At 42.2% G+C, this 21,168-nt stretch overlaps 1 protein-coding gene across 4 annotated transcripts in view; it reads right to left on the bottom strand.

Annotated features, from left to right (window-relative positions):
• Positions 1-21,168, bottom strand: part of LOC144603476 (fatty acyl-CoA reductase 1) — a 94,097-nt gene that overhangs the window by 19,719 nt on the left and 53,210 nt on the right. For all 4 annotated transcript variants that reach the window (XM_078416703.1, XM_078416700.1, XM_078416704.1 and 1 more), the window contains exons 3-5: positions 16,645-16,811; positions 14,415-14,594; positions 1,822-1,999 (exon numbers count right to left, since the gene is read on the bottom strand). In XM_078416703.1, the coding sequence (XP_078272829.1) occupies positions 1,822-1,999; positions 14,415-14,594; positions 16,645-16,811 (525 nt within the window). The remainder of the gene's footprint in view (positions 1-1,821; positions 2,000-14,414; positions 14,595-16,644; positions 16,812-21,168) is intronic.

The raw sequence follows: 21,168 nt of genomic DNA on the forward strand, positions 1-21,168 counted from the left end.
ACTAGCACTATCCTACACACACTAGGGTCAATTTACAATTTTACCATAGCCAATTAACCTGCAAACCTGTACATCTGTGGAGTGTGGCATGAAACCGGAGCACCCGAATAAAACCCACTCAGGTCACGGGGAGAACGTACAAACTCCGTGCAGACAGCACCCGTAGTCAGGATCTAACCCAGGTCTCTGGCGCTGTGAGGCAGCAACTCTACCACTGCACCACAGTGCCGGACCTTAGTTTGTGTATGACATTGTTTGAGGAAATACATTACAGTCGCTTTCATAAACAGTTTTGCTGAAAGATGCATGGCACTGAGCTTGAACAATAGATTATTACGTTCATTTGTTATCTATTGATCATAACTAAGCAAACAAAGTAGAAACCCCATGCAACCAACATAAAATAAGATGCATCTCATTCCAGCTGATGGACAGGCTTATGGGTGGAGCTGATTGGGAAATACCAGCATCAATCTCTCACCATTCTCAAATAGGTTGCAGAGGCACATATGCTCTCTCAGTTAAAGGTTTTATCACCAATTTTCATCAAATACATTTTTCCTTGTTGCAAAAGTCAATGTTATATTGAAAAAAAATAGTTCTGCTCGTCCGTACATTTTACTTTACAGTTTACAGTATTAACAATTGTGAGCAGGGAGTTTGTAATCATAGAGCTGATGCTTACACTTTAAAATTATTGCAACAGTGATATTGCCCCAAATACCCATATCTATAAAGGGGAAATTTCCAAAGGATAGCAAGAAATGGATCAATATTTGCATCGATTCCCACGTGCTCTCTCCAGAGGCAAAGCCCCAGATCCATTACAAGCCCCAGCTGCACAGTAACATGAACCAGGTTCTACCAATCCCAGGGCATTTATCCATCTGGAGAATGAAATACTCCACCACTGACCTTGCACAGCTTTTCCTGATCATTACCATAGAAAAGCAGTTTGATTTTGGTTATTAGATCTGATAAATGAAAACTATAAATTCATCTCACTGAAGTATTTAAAGTGTAAATAGACATTTCTGAAAGATTGAGGAACTGATCATCTGCAGTGTTTTATTATTTCCATGTATTCCGTTTAATTCACAACATTAAACCAGAACAAAAGGTGGCTAGTTGACATGCAATATTATAAACGTAGCCTAAGGATCTGCATATTCGTTGTCAGAACAGAGCAGGTAAATCCCACTAGTTACAACCACTACTCGAGTCAACATTGGGCCACTTTGCAGGCCAATTAGATTTCAGTTTAACCTACAATGTCATCACAGCCAAGAAACCGTCCATTTTAAAAGACAATTAAATCAGACTTAGTTAAATTTCAAAATGCCTCCTCTACATGGTCTGGTTTACACTTTTGCATGTTCTCAATAATTCTTAACTTGCTGTCGTGTACAAAACTAATGCAAGTTTAGTGATCCTCCAGTATCCAGAGGCTGTATGCCCATCCACCTCATTACTGGTACGCTGATTGGGTAATGATTCCCCATGGGGGTGTCTGCGTTGTAGCAGTGATCGCCTAAATTTCACTCATCTATAAAAGGAGATTTTCCAAAGGAAACCAAGCAGTGGTTCTAAATGTGCATCCATTCCCAAATGTTAATAACTGCTCAATTATCATGTGCTCAGCTTCTCTGTGTATAACAGTGATGAACGAACTCTGAGCAAACAGATGTACATTTGGATGCATCTGTCTTCTTAGGGCCATCCAGCAAATGAACAACAAAGATTTAAAAAGTACCCTGTTTCACAGCAGGAATAACAGCAGGCCCCTGATAAGATACTTTGCAATAAAACAGAACGACTTACTGGGAATGGTTCTTGCCAACTTGCTCCAACAATGGAAGGTCTGATGATGGCAATGTTCAAATCGCCACCCTCTTGTTGAACGACATACTCTGCAAGTGCCTTTGTGTAGGTGTAGGTGTTCGGCCGGTCTCCGATCAGTTTGGGGGTAATATCTTGGATCATACTTTCATCCATCCACCTGCAATCAAAGACATTTTAAAATTTAATGAAAGGTTTAATAATTTAAAACAATAGGATTTATAAACATGGCCAGCAAGGATTAATTGAGGATTGATTAATTGAGCAAGAGCGAAGAGATAACAAAACAGGTGATCATTTTAAATTATAACAGTGATATCGCCTAAATTTCACACGTCTATAAAAGGACATTTTCCAAAGGAAATCAAGAAGTGGTTCAAAATGTGCATCCATTCGCAAGTGTGAATAATTGTTCAATTATCACGTGCTCTCTGGAGGCAGTAGCTCTCCATCCACCACAAGCCACGTGTAACTCACTGGTTGGTTGGTGTCTACTACATTGGTTACTGTAACGTCAGTGACAATCTATCCCAGTGCCAGGACATTGATGCAGCTAGGGTTTGAATTACTTAGATATATAAAATATCAGTGCAGGAGTAGGCCATTCGGCCCTGCGAGCCAGCACCACCGTTCAATATGATCATGGCTGATCATCCAAAATCAGTACCCCGTTCCTGCTTTCTCCCCATATTCCTTGATTCCATTAACCCAAAGAGCTATATCTAACTCTCTCTTGAAAGCATCAAATTAATCAAACAATGCTCGCACAGTTTTTCCTGATCCTAACCATAGAAAAATAGTTTGATTTTGCTTATTGTCAGGGGTTATGGGGAGAAGGCAGGAGAATGGGGTTAGGAGGGAGAGATAGATCAGCCACGATTGAATGGCGTAGACTTGATGGGCCGAATGGCCTAATTCTACTCCTATCACTTATGAACATTAGATTTGATAAATCAAAACCATAATTTAACACAAATCCATCAATGAAGTATTTAAAGTGTAAATAGATACATTTGCTGATTTTACCCCCCTTGTAATGGTGGTATTAATTAAAAGAAAAACAACAGGAAAGCATAGGAAATAATTAAAATGTAAGATAAAAACACGGGAAGATTGTTGATAGTTTAATCAATTGAATGGAATTCAAAGCGTTTTTCAGAGTGTGGAAATGTTTGGAGATCACACAGCAGCATCAAGATAAAGTAATGAAGCACTTTCAGACAAAATATACAGAATGGGTGACAGCTTCCAGCTACCTCTGTGTGCAAAAAAGGAACTCTTAATGTCATTTTTAAAAGCTATTTCCTAACATATCCTGAGTGGTTTGTGGCTGCATTTAGCAAGAAGCGAAGGGGAAGTCAAAAGTGGCACTGAGAATTCTGCTAGTGCTCACTGGCCCTGTTTGCAAAGGTTGATCCTTTCTGTCCACCCTGGGTCAAGCTCCACCGAATGCACAGACCTTCAGCGATAACTTAGGATCATTTAGCATCTTGCTTTCCTTTTTCATTCTGTCGGCACCTATTTACATGCAAATAGGGAAGTGACAAACTAAAGTGTAACTACCAATACAGAGTCTCTGGCCCAACCTCTTTTCTCCCAATAGATCCAAGGTTTAGAGACTATATTTTTTAAACGCCTGCCCTGGGGTTGCCTGAGATATTGTAATCAGGCACGACTTCTGCAACACGTGTACCTGCTGATGACAGAATTAGAGACATAGAGTGATACAGTGTGGAAACGGGCCCTTCAGGCCCAACTTGCCCACACCGGCCATTATATCCCAGCTACACTAGTTCCACCTGCCTGCATATGGTCCATATTCCTCTAAACTTGTCATATCCATGTATCTGTCTAACTGTTTCTTAAACGTTAGGATAGTCCCAGCCTCAATGACCTCATCTGGCAGCTTGTTCCATACACCCACCACCCTCTGTGTGAAAGAGTTACCCCTCGGATTCCTGTTAAATATTTTCCCCTTCACCTGAGGCCAGTGACTAGTGGTTTGCCTCAGGGTTCGGTGTTGGGTCCGTTACTGTTTGTCATCTATATCAATGATTTGGATGAGAACATACAGGGCAAGATTAGCAAGGTTGCTGTCGATACAAAAGTGAGTGGTTTTGCAGATAGTGAAAGATTGCAGCAAGATCTGGATCGATTGGCCAGGTGGGTTGTGGAATGGTTGATGGAATTTAATACAGAGAAGTGTGAGGTGTTACATTTTGGGACATCTAACATAGGCAGGACCTACACAGTGAATGGTAGGCCTCTGGGTAGTGTTGTAGAGCAGAGGGATCTAGTGGTGCAGTGCATGGTTCCTTGAAGGTCGAGTCACAGGTAGATAAGGTGGTCAAAAAGGCTTTTGGCACATTGGCCATCAGTCAGAGTATTGAGTATAGAAGTTGGGAGGTCATGTTGCAGTTGTACAAGACTTTGGTGAGATCGCATTTAGAATATTGTGTTCAGTTCAGCACCATGTTATAGGAAAGATATTGTCAAGCTTGAAAGGGTTCAGAAAAGATTTACGAGGATGTTGCCAGGACTAAAGGGTGTGAGCTATAGGGAGAGGTTGAGTAGGCTGGGTCTCTATTCCTTGGAGCGCAGGAGGATGAGGGATGATCTTATAGAGGTGTACAAAATCATGAGAGGAATAGATCGGATAGATGCACAGAGTTTCTTGCCCAGAGTAGGGGAATTGAGGACCAGAGGACATAGGTTCAAGGTGAAGCGGAAAAGATTTAACAGGAATCCGAGGAGTAACCTTTTCACACAAAAGGTGGTGGGTGTTTGGAACAAGCCGCCAGAGGAGGTAGTTGAGGCTGGGACTATCCCATCGTTTAAGACAGGTACATGGATCGGACAGGTTTGGAGGGATATGGACTAAGTGCATGCAGGTGGGAGTAGTGTAGCTGGGACATATTGTCTGGTGTGGGCAAGTTGGGCTGAAAGGCCTGTTTCCACACTGTATCACTCTATGACTCCATGTCCTCTGGTCCTCGATTCCCCTACTCTGGGCAAGAGACTGTGCATCTATCCGATCTATTCCTCTCATGATTTTAAGAACTGTGAACTGTGTTTTATAAATTAAACTGTAATTCTTTAATCAGAAGCCAACATTTGAGAAGTGTTTAGGAAAAAAAACTGCAGATGTGGTTTAAAATCGAAGGTAGGCACAAAATGCTGGAGTAACTCAGCGGGTCAGGCAGCATCTCGGAAGAGAAGGAATGGGTGACGTTTCGGGTCGAGACCCTTCTTGAGAAGTGTTTCATGTGTGGGGATAAACTGAAGCATATGTACGGGAAAATCCTCATCCATGTTTCCAAAATAGTCCTGACAAGCTGTATGCTCCATTACACAGCTGGCAGGAGCCGACAGAATGCAGCCACAGCATTACAGTGAAAAGACAAGGCAAGGCATTAGCAAAAGGAGCAGCAGCATGGCCAAGACCACTCCTGCAGCCATCAATTGCAGAACATTTCTTCACAGCCAAATCACCTTACCCAATTAACCGTGACTAATCATCTTGCCCTATTTTATGGTTCAGTTCTGTTTCTCTTATTTATTGCAATATTATGGGTGATTTCCGCATCCATCACATGTGGAGCGGTGATTTAGAAATAATTTCCTGTTGCAATGCCTCTCCTCCCCCCTTATACAAGTATCGGTTTATTAATGCCATGTATATTGAGATACAGTGAAAACATTTTTTTAAACGTGCTGTCCAGTCAAATCATACTATATATGAGCACAGTCATCATATCATATCATATCATCATATATATACAGCCGGAAACAGGCCTTTTCGGCCCACCAAGTCCGTGCCGCCCAGCGATCCCCGTACATTAACACTATCCTACACCCACTAGGGACAATTTTCTTTACATTTTACCCAGCCAATTAACCTACATACCTGTACGTCTTTGGAGTGTGGGAGGAAACTGAAGATCTCGGAGAAAACCCACGCAGGTCACGGGGAGAACGTACAAACTCCTTACAGTGCAGCACCCGTAGTCAGGATCGAACCTGAGTCTCCGGCGCTGCATTCGCTGTAAAGCAGCAACTCTACCGCTGCGCTACCGTGCCGCCATATGCAAATACAACAGTCCGGCACGGTGGCGCAGCGATGGAGTTGCTGCCTCACAGCGCCAGGGATCCGGATTTGATCCCGACGACGGGTGCTGTCTGTACGGAGTTTGTATGTTCTCCCCGTCGCCTGTGTGTTTTCTCCGGGAAGCTCCAGTTTCCTCCGAGACTCCACAGACATACAGGTTTGTAGGTTAATTGGCTTTGGTAAAAATTGTAAATTGTCCTTAGTGTATGTAGGATAGTGTTAGTGTGCGGGGATTGCTGATCAGCACGGACTCGGTGGGCCGAAGGACCTATTTCCGCTCTGTATCTCTAAACTAAACTAAAAAGGTGCAAAGAAAAGTGCATCAGAGTGCAGAATCTAGTGTTACAGCATTACATCTACAGTGAAACATGTGCAGGTAGAAAACGTGCAATCAGGAAGGGAGTCCTGTTCTTGTTTCTAAAGTTACATCTAAAGCAGAAGTTTACTTTCTTTTTAAAACAGGATAGTTCAGCATTTTTAAACAAACTTTTAGCTGTGGAATATTATACCAACAGCAATTTGCGAGTCACCTGAAGCAGCGGTGACAACAACGGTGTTTCATGTGATCCCACCAGCTCCAGAAGCACAGCATTTTAGCACAGAATGCCAGAGAATAGTCGGTGCTTACAGCAATATATAAATACGAGCAAAACAAATATAATAGGCCATGCATCCTTTCAAGCTCATAAAACAATTTGTTGAGATCATATCTAATCTTCTTCCTCAAACAGTGGGCAGGGGGCAGGCGATTGCAAGAGTGTGTCACTTGGTGACACTGTGATGATGCATTCCATGTTTTGGTGATGACTGAGAGGAGACCGGTTGGAGCAGAGGTGACTAGCTGATAGAAACAAGGAACTGCAGATGCTGTTCAATACACAAAGACACAAAGTGGTGGAGTAACTCAGCGGGTCATACAGCATCTTTAGAGAACACGGATAGATGATTGAGACTTTTGAGTCTGAAGAAGGGTCTCGACCCGAAACATCACATATCAATGTTCTCCAAAGATGTTGCCTGTCCCGCTAAGTTACTCCAGCTTTTTGTATCTATCTTTTCCAGAGATGTTGCCTGGCCTGTTGAGTTATTCCAGCACTGAGTCCTTTGGTGACTAGCTGGATTGAATTTGTCCACTGTTTATGAACAGGACATAGCTGGATTATTTCCCACACTGGCTTTGGGATACCAGTGATATATTTGCATTGGAACAGCTTGGCTGGAAACCGTTAGTTCTGAGAAGCCACTCTTCAATGTTACAACCCATAGGGTTTTGTTCTACTCTGCGCTTTCAGCCATTTCTTGATATCAGGGGGTATGGGGAGAAGGCAGGAACGGGGTACTGATTGAGAATGATCAACCATGATCACATTGAATGGCGGTGTTGGCTCAAAGGGCCGAATGGCCTACTCCTGCACCTATTGTCTATTGTCTATTATGCGGAGTGAAATGAATTGGTTAAAGAATGGTTTCTGTCAAGATGGAAATTGTAGGAGAATTCCTACAATACAGCGGCACATTAAGCTACTCCAGAATGAAACATCTGCTTCTTATTCATCTACTGAGAAGTAGTTTGGGGCATCACACAGATCATACCATATCTTATTTCTTTTGCATTTTATAACCAATCGAATGTGACATTTTTCTAGCTCCTGGACAAAGATGTTTCTTAAAATAAACTCTGTAATATTGACAACTGTTTGTGATTCTATCTCCATGACAAGGGAAATTTTAAAAAAGCACAAAAGTGCAATATTTGTGATCTATTTAATTTCACTTTTAGAAGCAAGGTGGTGTTTATTTTTTAATACCATTGCTGCTACGACGTTCAAAAGTGATACCAAAATTGAAGTTTAAAGATCAAGAAAAGCAATGTGTATTTACAAGCAAAATTCTTCAATGACAATTTTTTTAAAATCCAGCTTTTCTGCCTCCTTGCAAAATGTATCCTGTAGCAGCCTCAATGTTGGTATAATTTGCAAATATAATTTAACCCAGGTTCAGTGCATAACAATTCTGATGCAACAGAATGGCTGTTTATAAAGAAACGCTTTTAAACATGGGATAAATATGTGGACTATTTCAGAGACTGAATGCCAGTTGGCACAGCTAAGCAAAGGCATAGTTGGATGGAAAATGTAAATTGTAAGAGCTCATGAAAGCATACATTTTCACCTCAATCAAAACCCAAATCTGTAAAACTGCATTCTAACAAGATGAAAAAAATACCAAAGGAGAAATAAATTTTAATAAGTATGTTCAACTAAACACTTAATGTGCTGTTTTGTTTTAGAATATACCATGGAAATGTTTTAACTCGGCCTCATTTCAGGAGTGCCCAAAGGCTTTGGTGTGGCCTCGTATCTCATTACTTTGGCAATTGCCAACTGATCTCATCAACTGACATTTCTCTCATTTCTGGCTAATGATTCAGAAGTTAAGATAAAGAGTGTTTCTATATTAGAAGCTGTCTGCTCCTTAGTTTGGTCAGAATTTAGTTCCAGTTAAACTGAGCCTCTACCACCAGCCTTCTGTGGCCAAGAATTCCACAGATTCACCACCCTCTGACTAAAGAAATTTATCTTATCTCCTTCCTAAAAGAAGGGTGGTGGGAACAGAATCAGTGTCTTCAAAGGGGAAATTGACAGAGAGTACTATCTCCAGGAAGAAAGGTACGGATGGCACTGTTCCAATAGCACTGATTTCCTTGGGAAAAATGCCTTCCCCATATCTTGGAACAATTCTATGATTCCATGCTTTCCACTATTAAATGTAGTGAAACACATACAAAACTCAGACTGCTGCCCTGTCAGCCTCATTGGTTAAAGCAGAATCATTCTCCCTAGCTCCAAATGTTATTCCGATATTTGAGCCTCCAATTTCCTGTGCTTTAATTTTGTTTATTGTACTTGTACAATCAACCGTAGATAACATGAACCAGTACAGTAAAAATGTCACTGTGTCTGCACCAATTTCTTTGTGGGAATGATGAAAGCAAATACATTAAAATCTTTATATTCTCAAAGCTATCCCTGCCGATTTGCAATTTAAACCGAGGGGTTAGTGACACTCAAGGATCCCGTGTGGCTTCACTGCAACACCATGCTTCAGCTGAAGGTGGCTAAAATTCTCAGGGCTGATGAATCCAGCAGGTAGAATGCGGTGAGCAAGATGGCTCCATGAGGCAAGTCCCTTTATTTAGCTCTGGTCAGTGGGAGAAGCCTGCTTCCAAGTGGTCAACAAACATTGGGAACTTGGCCACGGTACTGCCAGCAAGTAAGGATGGAAAATCTTGCCAAGTAAAGGAGCACTTGTTCCAGAACGGCACGGTGGCGCAGCGGTAGAGTTGCTGCCTCACAGCGCCAGAGACCCGGGTTCAATCCCGACTACGGGTGCTGTCTGTATGGAGTTTGTACATTCTCCGTGACCCACATGGGTTTTCTGCAGGTTTCCGCCCACACTCCAAAGACGTACAGGTTTGCAGGTTAATTGGCCTGGTATCATTGTACATTGTCCCTTGTGTGTGTAGGATAGCGTTAGTGTGCGGGGATCGCTGGTCGGCGCAGACTCGGTGGGCCGAAGGGCCTGTTTCCGTGCTGTATCTCGAAACTAAACTAAACTTGCAGAGGAGGGCTTGTATCCTTGGCCTGAGAAACCTGCAGTCACAGCATATTCAACTGTATTCAGCATATGCACAGAACTTGCTGCATATTCAGGAGAACCGTGACTGGCAGCAGATAATTTGAAATATTCCACTAATCAAATTACCGTGTTCACAGCATGAACATACACGGTGCCTGCTACCCCAGAGGTGCTGCATGTTTAACACAGACATACCACACCCTACTGCTCAAAATGATGCCTGCCAGCATTAGATATCTCCTTTGCAAGTGGTGGGTGGTGAGCAGAGCAATTTGAAAACCATGCAGTGTCTTCCAAGGGACTGCGAGTAAGTGGGTTGATTGAAGAAGCTGAAGGTTAAGAGAATATCTGAGCCAAGTGTTTAAAATCTGGAGGGATTCAGACAGAGTAGCAGAGAGAATCATTTTCCAATTAGCTGTAAAGGCAATAAAACCCAGAGAGAACACATTTCAGACAAAAACCATGGGACCACGAGGGAAAATGTCCTTGTGCAATAAGCAATGAGGGCTTGCAAGCCAATAAGATGCTAGGGAAAAATTGAATATAGCAGCCAAAAGGCAGTTGAGGAAATAGAATGGTTGAATCATACAGCACAGAAACAGATCCTTTGGCCCAACACAACAAGGCCCACCCAGGTGCTGCATCGTAACAACAGGCCCTTTGGCCCAACACGACAAGGCCCACCCAGATGCTGCATCGTAACAAGTCTTATTTGCTGGAATTTGGCCCATATCCCTCTAAACCTTTCCTATTCGTGTAGCAAAATGTTGCTATGGTATCTGCCTCAACTATCTCACCTGGCAGCTGTTCCACATATCCATTACCTCTGAATGAAAAAGATGCCCCTCATGTTCTTCTTAGATCTTAAAACAATTTCCTCTGGTTTTTGATTCCCCGATCTGGCATAAAATACTCTGTGCATTCACCTTTCATCTATTTCCCTCATGATTTTATACACCTTAGTTGTACACAAATAGTTGTAAGAAAATAAATTGCAGGGATATAGGAAAAGTCAGAGTGATACAGCATTTCACTTCAGCCCAACGTGCCCACACCGGCCAACATGTCCCAGCTACACTAGTCCCACTTGCCCGCATTTGGTCCATTTCCCTCCAAACCTGTCCTATCCATGTACCTGTCTGTTTCATAAACGTAGGGATAATCCCTGCCTCAACTACCTCCTCTGGCAGCTTGTTCCATACAGCCACCGTCCTTTGTGTGACAAAGTTACCCCCCCCCCCCCCCCCCCCGATTTCTATTAAATCTTTTCCCCTTCACCTTAAACCTATGTCCTCTGGTCCTCGATTCCCCTACACTGGGCAAGAGACTCTGTGAATCTACCCGATCTATTCCTCTCATGATTTACACTTCTCTTAGATCACCTCTGATACTCCTGCGTTCCAAGGAATAAAGACCCAGTCTACTCAACCTCTCCCTATAGCTCACACCCTCTAGCCCTGGCAACATCCTCGTAAATCTTTTCTGAACCGTTTTTACCCGATTTATTCTCAGCCTACTCAAACTCTCCCTATAGCTCGGCAAAATTCTTCTCTGGGCCCTTTCCAGCTTATGAAGATATAAAGGAATCAAATTAACAGTATCACTCAACAGGAAGGGTGAAAATTTTCATAAGGCAAATGGGCCACTTTTGAGCTGCTTTATTCTGTAATCCCTTGGCAAGCATACAATTTCTAGAACTCATAAATTGTAGATAGTGCAGCGTAGGTTCACTAGGTTAATTCCCGGAATGGCGGGACTGTCGTATGTTGAAAGGCTGGAGCAATTAGGCTTGTATACACTGGAATTTAGAAGAATGAGGGGGATCTTATTGAAACATATAAGATAATTAGGGGATTGGACATATTAGAGGCAGGAAACATGTTCCCAATGTTGGGGGAGTCCAGAACAAGGGGCCACAGTTTAAGAATAAGGGGTAGGCCATTTAGAACGGAGATGAGGAAGAACTTTTTCAGTCAGAGAGTGGTGAAGGTGTGGAATTCTCTGCCTCAGAAGGCAGTGGAGGCCAGTTCGTTGGATGCTTTCAAGAGAGAGCAGGATAGAGCTCTTAAGGATAGCGGAGTGAGGGGGTATGGGGAGAAGGCAGGAACGGGGTACTGATTGAGAGTGATCAGCCATGATCGCATTGAATGGCGGTGCTGGCTCGAAGGGCTGAATGGCCTACTCCTGCACCTATTGTCTATTGTCTATTGATACCACATGACTTGTTATTCTCCCTACATCTGCTAATTAGAACTGTTTGCGTCATTCCCAAGGGTGTCTAGTGACTGTGTTTACTCTTGTGACAAATGTAGGTCATTTGGAATGTTAAGTTACTGCCAGACTCATACAATATGAGCAGCTTTCCGATGGTGTGTAATTTCTAATCAATGCCCTGCCTGCACATTTTCTTCTAATTTAAAAAACGCTTTTTTAAATTTAGCTGCCGAGGAATGGTTGGATCTTAGGCCAAGGAGACAGGACCTTTTGTAATTTCTTTCTGAACCAGTCATTTGGTATCACTTGCCTTTCCCTCCATCCAAAATAAACACAAGTGGAATGAATCTACAATGCCATGGAATCGTAGCATACCTGAAAATTATTGCCTTGGCCAGGAAAGAGACTTGGAGTAGTAACCCTAACCCTAGCAAGTAGTCTATTTACAAGCTTGTGGAAAAAGGGGGTCAGAATTATTAAGACCGTGCCAAAGAAAAATCATTGTAAATTTGATTTCATTTTCCCATGTTTCCAACCTATCCATGTTCTCCACAGATGCTGCCTGACATGCTGTTACTCCAGCACTCTGTGAAACGTCACCTATCCATGGTCTCCACAGATGCTGGCCTGACCCGCTGAGTTACTCCAGCACTTTGTGTCATTTTAAGAGTTGCACCTATTGCTGCAGTTTTGAAAGTGGGAGCAATGATGTAAAAATATGAACACATGGGGAAATTTAATATCGCCACACCTGACCTTCTGCATCAAATTTAAGGCGTGGGACACAAAGTATCTCAACAACCATGTCAAAAGCTAACAATTCTAAGGATGCAGAACATCTGCCAGAAGTATGTACTTGAAAATACTGTAGATGCTGAAAATTTGGTATCACAAATATTACCAATATTTTTTGTTTTATTTCAAGTTTCTATAATATACCTCAAAAGCCTGATGTGAAAGAGTGGGAGAGTCTAGGATGAGAGGTCATAGCCTCAGGAGGTCATAGCCTCAGAAATAAAGGACGTTCTTTTAGGAAGGAGATGAGGAGAAATTTATTTAGTCAGAGGGTGGTGAATCTGTGGAATTCTTTGCCACAGAAGGCTGTGGAGGCCAAGTCAGTGGATATTTTTAAGGCAGAGATAGATAGACTTTTGATTAGTACAGGTGTCAGTGGCTCGACTGGATAGCACAAACCAAAAGCTTGTCACTGAAACTTGGTATACGTGACAATAAACTAAACGGAAGTGCTGAAGTAATGTAGCAGGTCAGGCAGCATCTCTGGAGAACATGGATAGGTGACGTTTTGGGTCGAGACCCTTCTCAATAGTCAATCTGGATCTGCTTTGGTCTGATCTGCAAGATGCAGGGAATGGGTACTGGCATCTAATGTCGTACAGAGCAATCCTGGATGGAACTTGCACTCTTTACATTAGGGCATGTGTGGCCTGTAATGTCCATGCACTGTGTGGACTGTGCACAAACTGTGCACTCTGTGGACTGTGCACAAGCAGGTTTTCACAGCATCAGTTAGATTTATAGAGGTCCTGCATGAACAAACTGCTGACCAGCATTGGGAAATCTTTTCACGAAGGTCCCGTTAAGTAGTTCTACATTAGATTCCTGATTCTGGTGAGCTCTCAATCCCAGCCCAAGCTTACAATTCTTGTCCAGCCTCCCCTCCCACTCAAGATCTGCTGAAACAGCTCAACATTGACCTTCACATACTGATCTGTCATCGTGACTTATGATCATTTAAATGGCCATTTAAAACTTTTTCACCCAGAGATGTGAATTTGTGGAATTCTCTGCCACAGAAGGCAGTGAAGGCCAATTCACTGGATGAATTTAAAAGATAATTAGATAGAGCTCTAGGAGCTAGTGGAATCAAGGGGAATGGGGAGAAGGCAGGCACAGGTTACTGATTGTGGATGATCAGTCATGATCACAATGAATGGCAGTGCTGACTCAAAGGGCCAAATGACCTCCTCCTGCACCAATTTTCTATGTTTTTTATGTCTATGATCACACCTCCTGAGAATATACCACAAAATAAACATCCAGCCAACACCTTTGTTCACTGATTATACCTTTGACAACTAACCTCATCCCACTAACTACCAATCATTCTGCTCAGACCACTGATTACAACTTCCAACTACCCCAACCACGATCACATTAAACACCTTCAGATGACCAATGTCCCACTGATTGCCAACCACATTTCCCCCACCACTAATTACACCTACTGAACGGCAACCTCATCACTTTGACTAATTGCACTACCCCATCCACAATTAGAACATTCTCCAACCACAAACCTCATCCCAATCACTAATCACACTCCCTACCACTAATTGAATCCCTAATTAATGACCTTGGTTTTTTCTTTCCTCTGCCAGTAATTTTAGGTTTAATTTGTCTCCTTCAAATGCATCTTCTCCAGACATTCTTACACATTGGGCCTCTCAGCCACCACCAGTTTCTTCATTCAGTCACTGCTGGGAGTACAATACATCGAAAACCTTCCCCTTTGTTCTCTCCGTCCCTCTCCTTTTTCTCCGTAGCTGACAAATTTGACTCATAAGTGAGTTAAAAATGTTATAAGAAGACTTACTCTAAAGAGTCAATGAGTTTCTTTGGCTCCACAGTCGGAGGGTAGATGACCTCCTCGACATGATTCCGGTTGCAGTTTGCATAAGCCGTGGAAATGTGGATGAAGGCATCAAGCTTCTGCATCTGTCGGGCCAGCACCAGGAGCTGCTGGGTGGCCACCACGTTCAACTGCAGGGCATGCCTACGCACGGCCAGAAGAAAGGAAGGCAGGATCAATGAGTGCGGTAACAAGGGAAACTATTGCACAACATCGTTCAAAATATGTAGTAAGGAACTGCAGATGCTGGTTTACACCAAAGACAGACACAAAATGCCAGAGTAACCCAGCGGGACAATCAGCATCTCTGGATAGAAGGAATGGGTGACGTTTCAAGTCGAGAGCCTTCTTCAGAGATGCTGCCTGTCCCTTGAGCTACTCCAGCATTTTGTGTCCATCTATAGTTCAAAGGATACAATTTTACCTTCCAGCCAGTAAATGGGACTTCTAATATGCATTATCCTTAAATTAAAAGAACATAATTGTAAAGAAGGCCAAATCGCCTTGCCAAAACAAAATCAGTTTGGATAAAAAACAAAGTGCTTTGGGAACTCAGCAGGTCAGGCAGAGGGAATGGGCAGTCGATGCCATGAGTTGAGACCCTTCTTCAGAGTGGAGCATGGTGAGGTAGAACGCTGAAAGAGCTAATCTCCTTGCAATTTGACCAGATGTTATACCTGAAGATTATTTCTGGCACAGCGGCATAACAGACTGCACAGCATTGCTGAACCATGTGCACTCAATACCTCCATGGCACTTTGAATGTGATGTCTTTTCACAAAATGCTGGAGTAAATCAGCAGGTCAGGCAGCATCTCAGGAGAGAAGGAATGGGTGACGTTTCGGGTCGAGACCCTTCTTCTCGACCCAAAAAGTCACCCATTCCTTCTCTCCTGAGATGCTGCCTGACCTGCTGAGTTACTCCAGCATTTTGTGAATAAATACCTTCGATTTGTACCAGCATCTGCAGTTATTTTCTTACACTACTTGAATGTGATGTCAATTGCCCTGTCATAAAGACCCAAGGCCAACACCTTGAAATGCTGTCGGAACCATCACCAGCAGACTTCCTTTTAACCACTGGCTGAAGAGCAGCACAAGTGGAAACCTCGCGGCTAATGATTCCTTCTCTAGGAGGTTCATAGCCTGATAAGACTTGATTGAAAAGAAACAGGAGAACAAACTTCATTTTACCCTGAAACAAAGTAAATATTGGTGATCTACAAGTTTTGTTGTGCTGTTTGTATATTATTTTGAAAACTTTAGAGGTACTAGGCTAGAAAGATTTTGTACATTTTTTTTTACACATGATTGAAATATGGAAAAGCCTGCTTCAAATTCTAGATTGTGAGAAGTGATATTCATCGAATTCACCAGCTAAGTACATAAGATATTCTGTAATGATAAACTATTAGGTAAATAACTAACTTTTTCCTCCTAATAAGTGTAGAAGTATAGTTTTCAATGAAATTATATACTAATTTTCATGGCATTAACTATAGAATTGCCCTTTGAAGCTTTGCAATGTCCAAAATATCAATATTATGCATAATGATATCTTTCAATTAATAACTTCTGATTTGCTCTTTTATGGCTAAATCAGCGTAATGTGCTGCAAATCTATTTTACAATTGGTTCTTTGCCAGCATTAATTGTACTGTACTTTTATGGGACTCAGATTACCTTCATATCTGATAAACAATGAGATACACTGGTTATCTGGAAAGATTGCACTTTGAGATCCTATTCAAGTTGAGTGGGAAATGCAACAGTGACAAGGAACAAATTAAGGGAACGCAATTATAGTGATGGCTATAACAAGCAACAACGGAAAATAACTGTACAATAATAACATTATCTGCACCAATTAATGGCAAACAGGAAAAGTCGAACCTCATGAAATGTAATATATATTATGAAAAAAATTATAATTTTACATATATACATACAAACACACATATATATATATATATATATATATATATACACACATACATATGTGTGTATGTGTATATGTATGTATAGACACACACTGAACTTTTTTTCTCGTTTATTATATTGTTTACTGTGTACTATGTTTACATATTGTGTTGTGCTGCTGCAAGTAAGATTGTCATTGTTCTATCTGGGACACATGACAATAAAACACTCTTGACCGCTTTGATTTGGCTCCACAGATTATTCCAGGGACGTACTTCAAAGGCTCATCGAATCGTATGGTGGCTGCACAGTGGAAGATGACGTGAATGCAGGAGAGCAAACGCTCGGTGTCCTCGGTGCTGATGGCAAGGTTGGGCTGCATCAGTTCGCTGCCGATGGGAATGACCTTTTTCTGGAAGTCTTCTCTCAATCTATCAAAGAGCTGCAAAGAAAAACAGATCAAAACATTAGCTACAAACTTAACCCATAAGCAAACTACTGTGCGTGCTAGAAATTTGAAAATGCTGGAAGTACATGGAAGTTCAGGCAGCACCTGCGGAGAGGGAAACAGTGTGTTAAACCGTGTTTTCGTCAGTTCATTGACCTTTTCCTTCCCCCTCGCTCCAGGCAAACTCTGTACAGACAGCACACCCACAATCAGGATTGAACCCAAGTCTCTGGCGCTGTAAGGCCGCAACTCTACCGCTGCGACACTGTGCCGCCCTTATTCATTTGATTAGGATGCCATCAAAGAGAAAACAGAGAGACAAATTGTTGTTGGCTAGTGAATTTGAGCAGAGTAATCTACGGCTTGAAAAAGCCACGTTGGTATTGTTCCTGTATTTCATATCAGAGGGGCAACTGACCAGATGAAACAAGCATCATTCAGCAGTTAGACCTTCCGCAACATATCCAAACACACTGCCCGCAAAACGGAGTTGGCCTATTAAGAGCTTTTGGGCTAGTTAAAAACATTTAAAACTTTAGATATTTAGAATATCATTAAACATTATAAAAATATAAATAATAATTAAAAACATATTAAAGTATTAACAATTAAAGAGCAATATGCATCTGGCCCCCTCTTCAACATGTCAGTGCAGAGTAGAAGACACACAAGTCCAAGACATGCTGAGCTACAAATGGCTGCCAGTTCTCTTCAGAACTACTTGCTTTTGTATTGATCAATGCCTCAGCCTGTCAGGCATTTTAGTGCAGTGGACCAGACAGTTTTATTCTGTCCTATTACTTATTTTGGAAGATGCTACTGACATACTACTTTCAAGGTTAACAACAAGGAACACTTAATCAATATTTAAAGTAATCAAGATAGGCACAAAATGCTGGAGTAACTCAGTGGGTCAGGCAGTATCTCTGGAGAGAAGGAATAAGGTGACATTTCCAGTCGAGACCCGTCTTCAGACTGAGAGTCAGGGGAGAGGGAAACTAGTGGTATGAACAGGAACAGAACAAATCAGAGCAGGCAACAATGACCAGGGAAAGGAAAGGTGGAGCCATCATTTTAAAATAATCAAATCAGCAATAAAATCTTTCAAAGATCTGAGGCATCCACAGGTTAGGTTTTGAAATGCTTTTCACAATGACTAACAAAACCACAGAACCACAGAGCCACGTCAGTGATACCAATCATATAATTCACTAGAATAACAGACACATCATCTATTCCTCAACATTCCAAAACACAAATGTTCTGCCAATATTTGAACATCCTTTGTGATTAATAGATATGAATTTCTGACTCATCACAGACCAGCAGCGTTAAAACTTGCTGATGGAGGTTAAAGTGGATGTCAAACATTTTGAAATGGTTAGGAAGGAACTGCAGATGCTGGTTTACACCAAAGATGGACACAAAATGCTGGCGTAACTCAGCGGGACAGGCAGCATCTCTGAAGAAAAAGAATGGGTGACATTTCAGTCTGAAGAAGGGTCTTGACCCGAAACATCACCCATTCCTTCTCTCCAGAGATGCTGCCTGTCCCGCTGAGTTACTCCAGCATTTTATGTCTCTCTTTTGAAATGACTGGCAAGGATAATGCTGAAGAGAATGTTTGGAGCACGTAACCAGTAGAATTTGTTCAGATACATGGGACAGAAAAGAAGAAAATCCAATACATCTTTGGTGTGCAATTATGATATTTGAATGCAAAGAATGGGAAGGGGAATAACAAGCATTCCTTGGGGACACAAGGAACTGCAGATGCTGCTTTACAAAAAAAGACACACGGATTAGGTTTGTAGATGAATCGGCCTTTGTAAACTGCCCCTAGTGTGTAGGAATAGATTAGAAGGTGGGATAACGTAGAACTAGTGTGAAGGCCGGTCAATGATCGTCATCATTGATAGGCTGAAGGGCCTGTTTCCATGCTGTACCCTCAAATTAATCAATACCCAACTAAATTTTGGACGGATCGGATCACGTTGAGTAAACCATCTGAATTCGGAGCAGGTCAGGCCAGGCTGAGCTATGCAAGACTAGCCCAGTCTGGGACATTTGCTTCGTATTACCGTGGGTGCCCACGCTCCGATCAATACTTCACATTTTATTTTCAAACAACCTTTTGCGAGGTACCTACATTCAGAAACACGGTCAATATAAAAATTTATTGAGAATAAATCGAACTAAATGGAGAGTCAGGAGTCGTTAATGGAACTCTTTACCAGGCTGAGAAACAGTACACTGTTTCATCAAAACCAAAGAAGCTCAACAAAACCACAAGAACACAAACACTGTCAAATGAAATATTACATAGAAACAGAAAATAGGTGCAGGAGGAGACCATTCGGCCCTTCGAGCCAGCACCGCCATTCATTGTGATGATGGCTGATCATCCAGAATATGTAAATAAAAATATTGATTTTTACTTCACAATTGTTCTCTATTTTCCCCACACAAAATAAAAATCTGTATCTCCTGTATCTTATGCTTATTGGCCAGACATAAATTGAAGGAGACAATCATCAGCTTGACGATTGATTTAAAAATAAATCATTCCTTATATTTTTCTATTCCTTGAGTATCATTCCACCATAAGACAATTTGACCCCAGGTTGTTGGAGTTAATGGTCTGAAGAAGGGTCTCGACCCGAAACGTCACCTATTCCTTCTCTCCAGAGATGCTGCCTGACCCGCTGAGTTACTCCAGCACTCTGTGAAACGTCACCCATTCCTTCTCTCCAGAGATGCTGCCTGACCCGCTGAGTTACTCCAACATTTTGTGCCTACCTGTTGGAGTTAACTGTTCTGAAGAACACATCGGTGATGATTGAGATTCCCACTCCTTGGATCTGCCAGCAGCAGCCAAGCCTGCACAAGTCTTTATTCTGTGTTAAGGAATTCCTGCCACAACCACTCCAGCTCTCCACCCACTCAGTATTCCAGTTCATGCATGAGCAAATACAACGAATCATCCAAGTAAACACTAAGCATCCTGACAGCTCTGATATCTTCATTCTAGGCAAGCCTGGTGTGCCAACTGCAATTAAGCCTCCAGGGAAAGTCAAAGTGCCACGGCTAGAGATATCTGATAAAACATGCTTGCTGAATTCAGTGTAAAATAGTAACAGAGCAACTCCAGATAGAGGAGCACTCAGATCAAATGGATACACACTTCAATACCTCAATCCTGCAACCTATGCTTTATTCAGTTCCCTCCAGTTACATCTTTTAGTTTAGTTTAGAAATGTAGTGCGATAACAGGCCCTTCACCCCACTGGGCCTGTACTCGCTGGAGTTTAGAAGGATGAGGGGGGATCTCATTGAAACTTACCAAAAATTAAAGGCTTGCATAGAGTGGATGTGGAGAGGATGTTTCCACCAGTGGGAGAGTCTAGGACTAGTCATAACCTAAGAATTAAAGGATGTTCCTTTTGGAAGCAGATGAGGGGGAATTTCTTTTGTCAGAGGGTGGCGAAAGATCAAAGGTAGATCACAAAATGCTGGAGTAACTCAGCGGGACAGGCAGCATCTCAGGAGAGAAGGAATGGTGACGTTTCGGGTCGAGACCCTTCCTCAGACTGATGTCAGGGGAGCGGACAGAGCAGAGATAGAATGTAGTCGGAGGTAGTAAGACTGGTGGGAGAACTGTGAAGGGGGAGGGGATGGAGAGAGAGGGAAAGCAAGGGCTATTTGAAGTTAGAGAAGTCAATGTTCATACCGCTGTGGGGGAAGCTACCCAAGTGAAACATGAGGTGCTGTTCCTCCAATTTGCGCTGGGCCTCACTCTAACAATGGAGGAGGCCCAGAACAGAAAGGTCAGATTGAAAGATCTGCCATGATTGAATGGCGGAGTAGACTTGATGGGCTGAAAGGCTTAATTCTGCTCCTATCACTTATAACCTTAAGTTTGCACCGACCAGCGATTCCCGCACATTAACACTATCCTACACACACGAGGGACAATTTACATTTATACCAGGCCAATTAACCTACAAACCTGTACGTCTTTGGAGTGTGGGAGGAAACCGAAGATCTCGGAGAAAACCATGTAGGTCACGGGGAGAACGTACAAACTCCGTACAGACAGCACCCCTAGTCAGGATTTAACCCGGATCTCTGGCATTGCAAGCCAGTAGCTCTACCGCTGCATCTGAAGTGTGATTTTGATTATTTCCAGAATAGTAGAATAAATCTTCTTGACAAAAAAGCAACAGGCTAAAAATTACAAATGATAAGAGTGGCTGACAATTACTAAATCAAATTATTTCCATCCACCTGCCAATTATTTTACATAAATCCACCTCTCTGACAGTGAAGTGCCATGCAGGCAGTTTAAACA

This window comes from Rhinoraja longicauda, chromosome 20 (assembly GCF_053455715.1).
Source record: "Rhinoraja longicauda isolate Sanriku21f chromosome 20, sRhiLon1.1, whole genome shotgun sequence".
Taxonomy (NCBI): domain Eukaryota; kingdom Metazoa; phylum Chordata; class Chondrichthyes; order Rajiformes; family Arhynchobatidae; genus Rhinoraja; species Rhinoraja longicauda.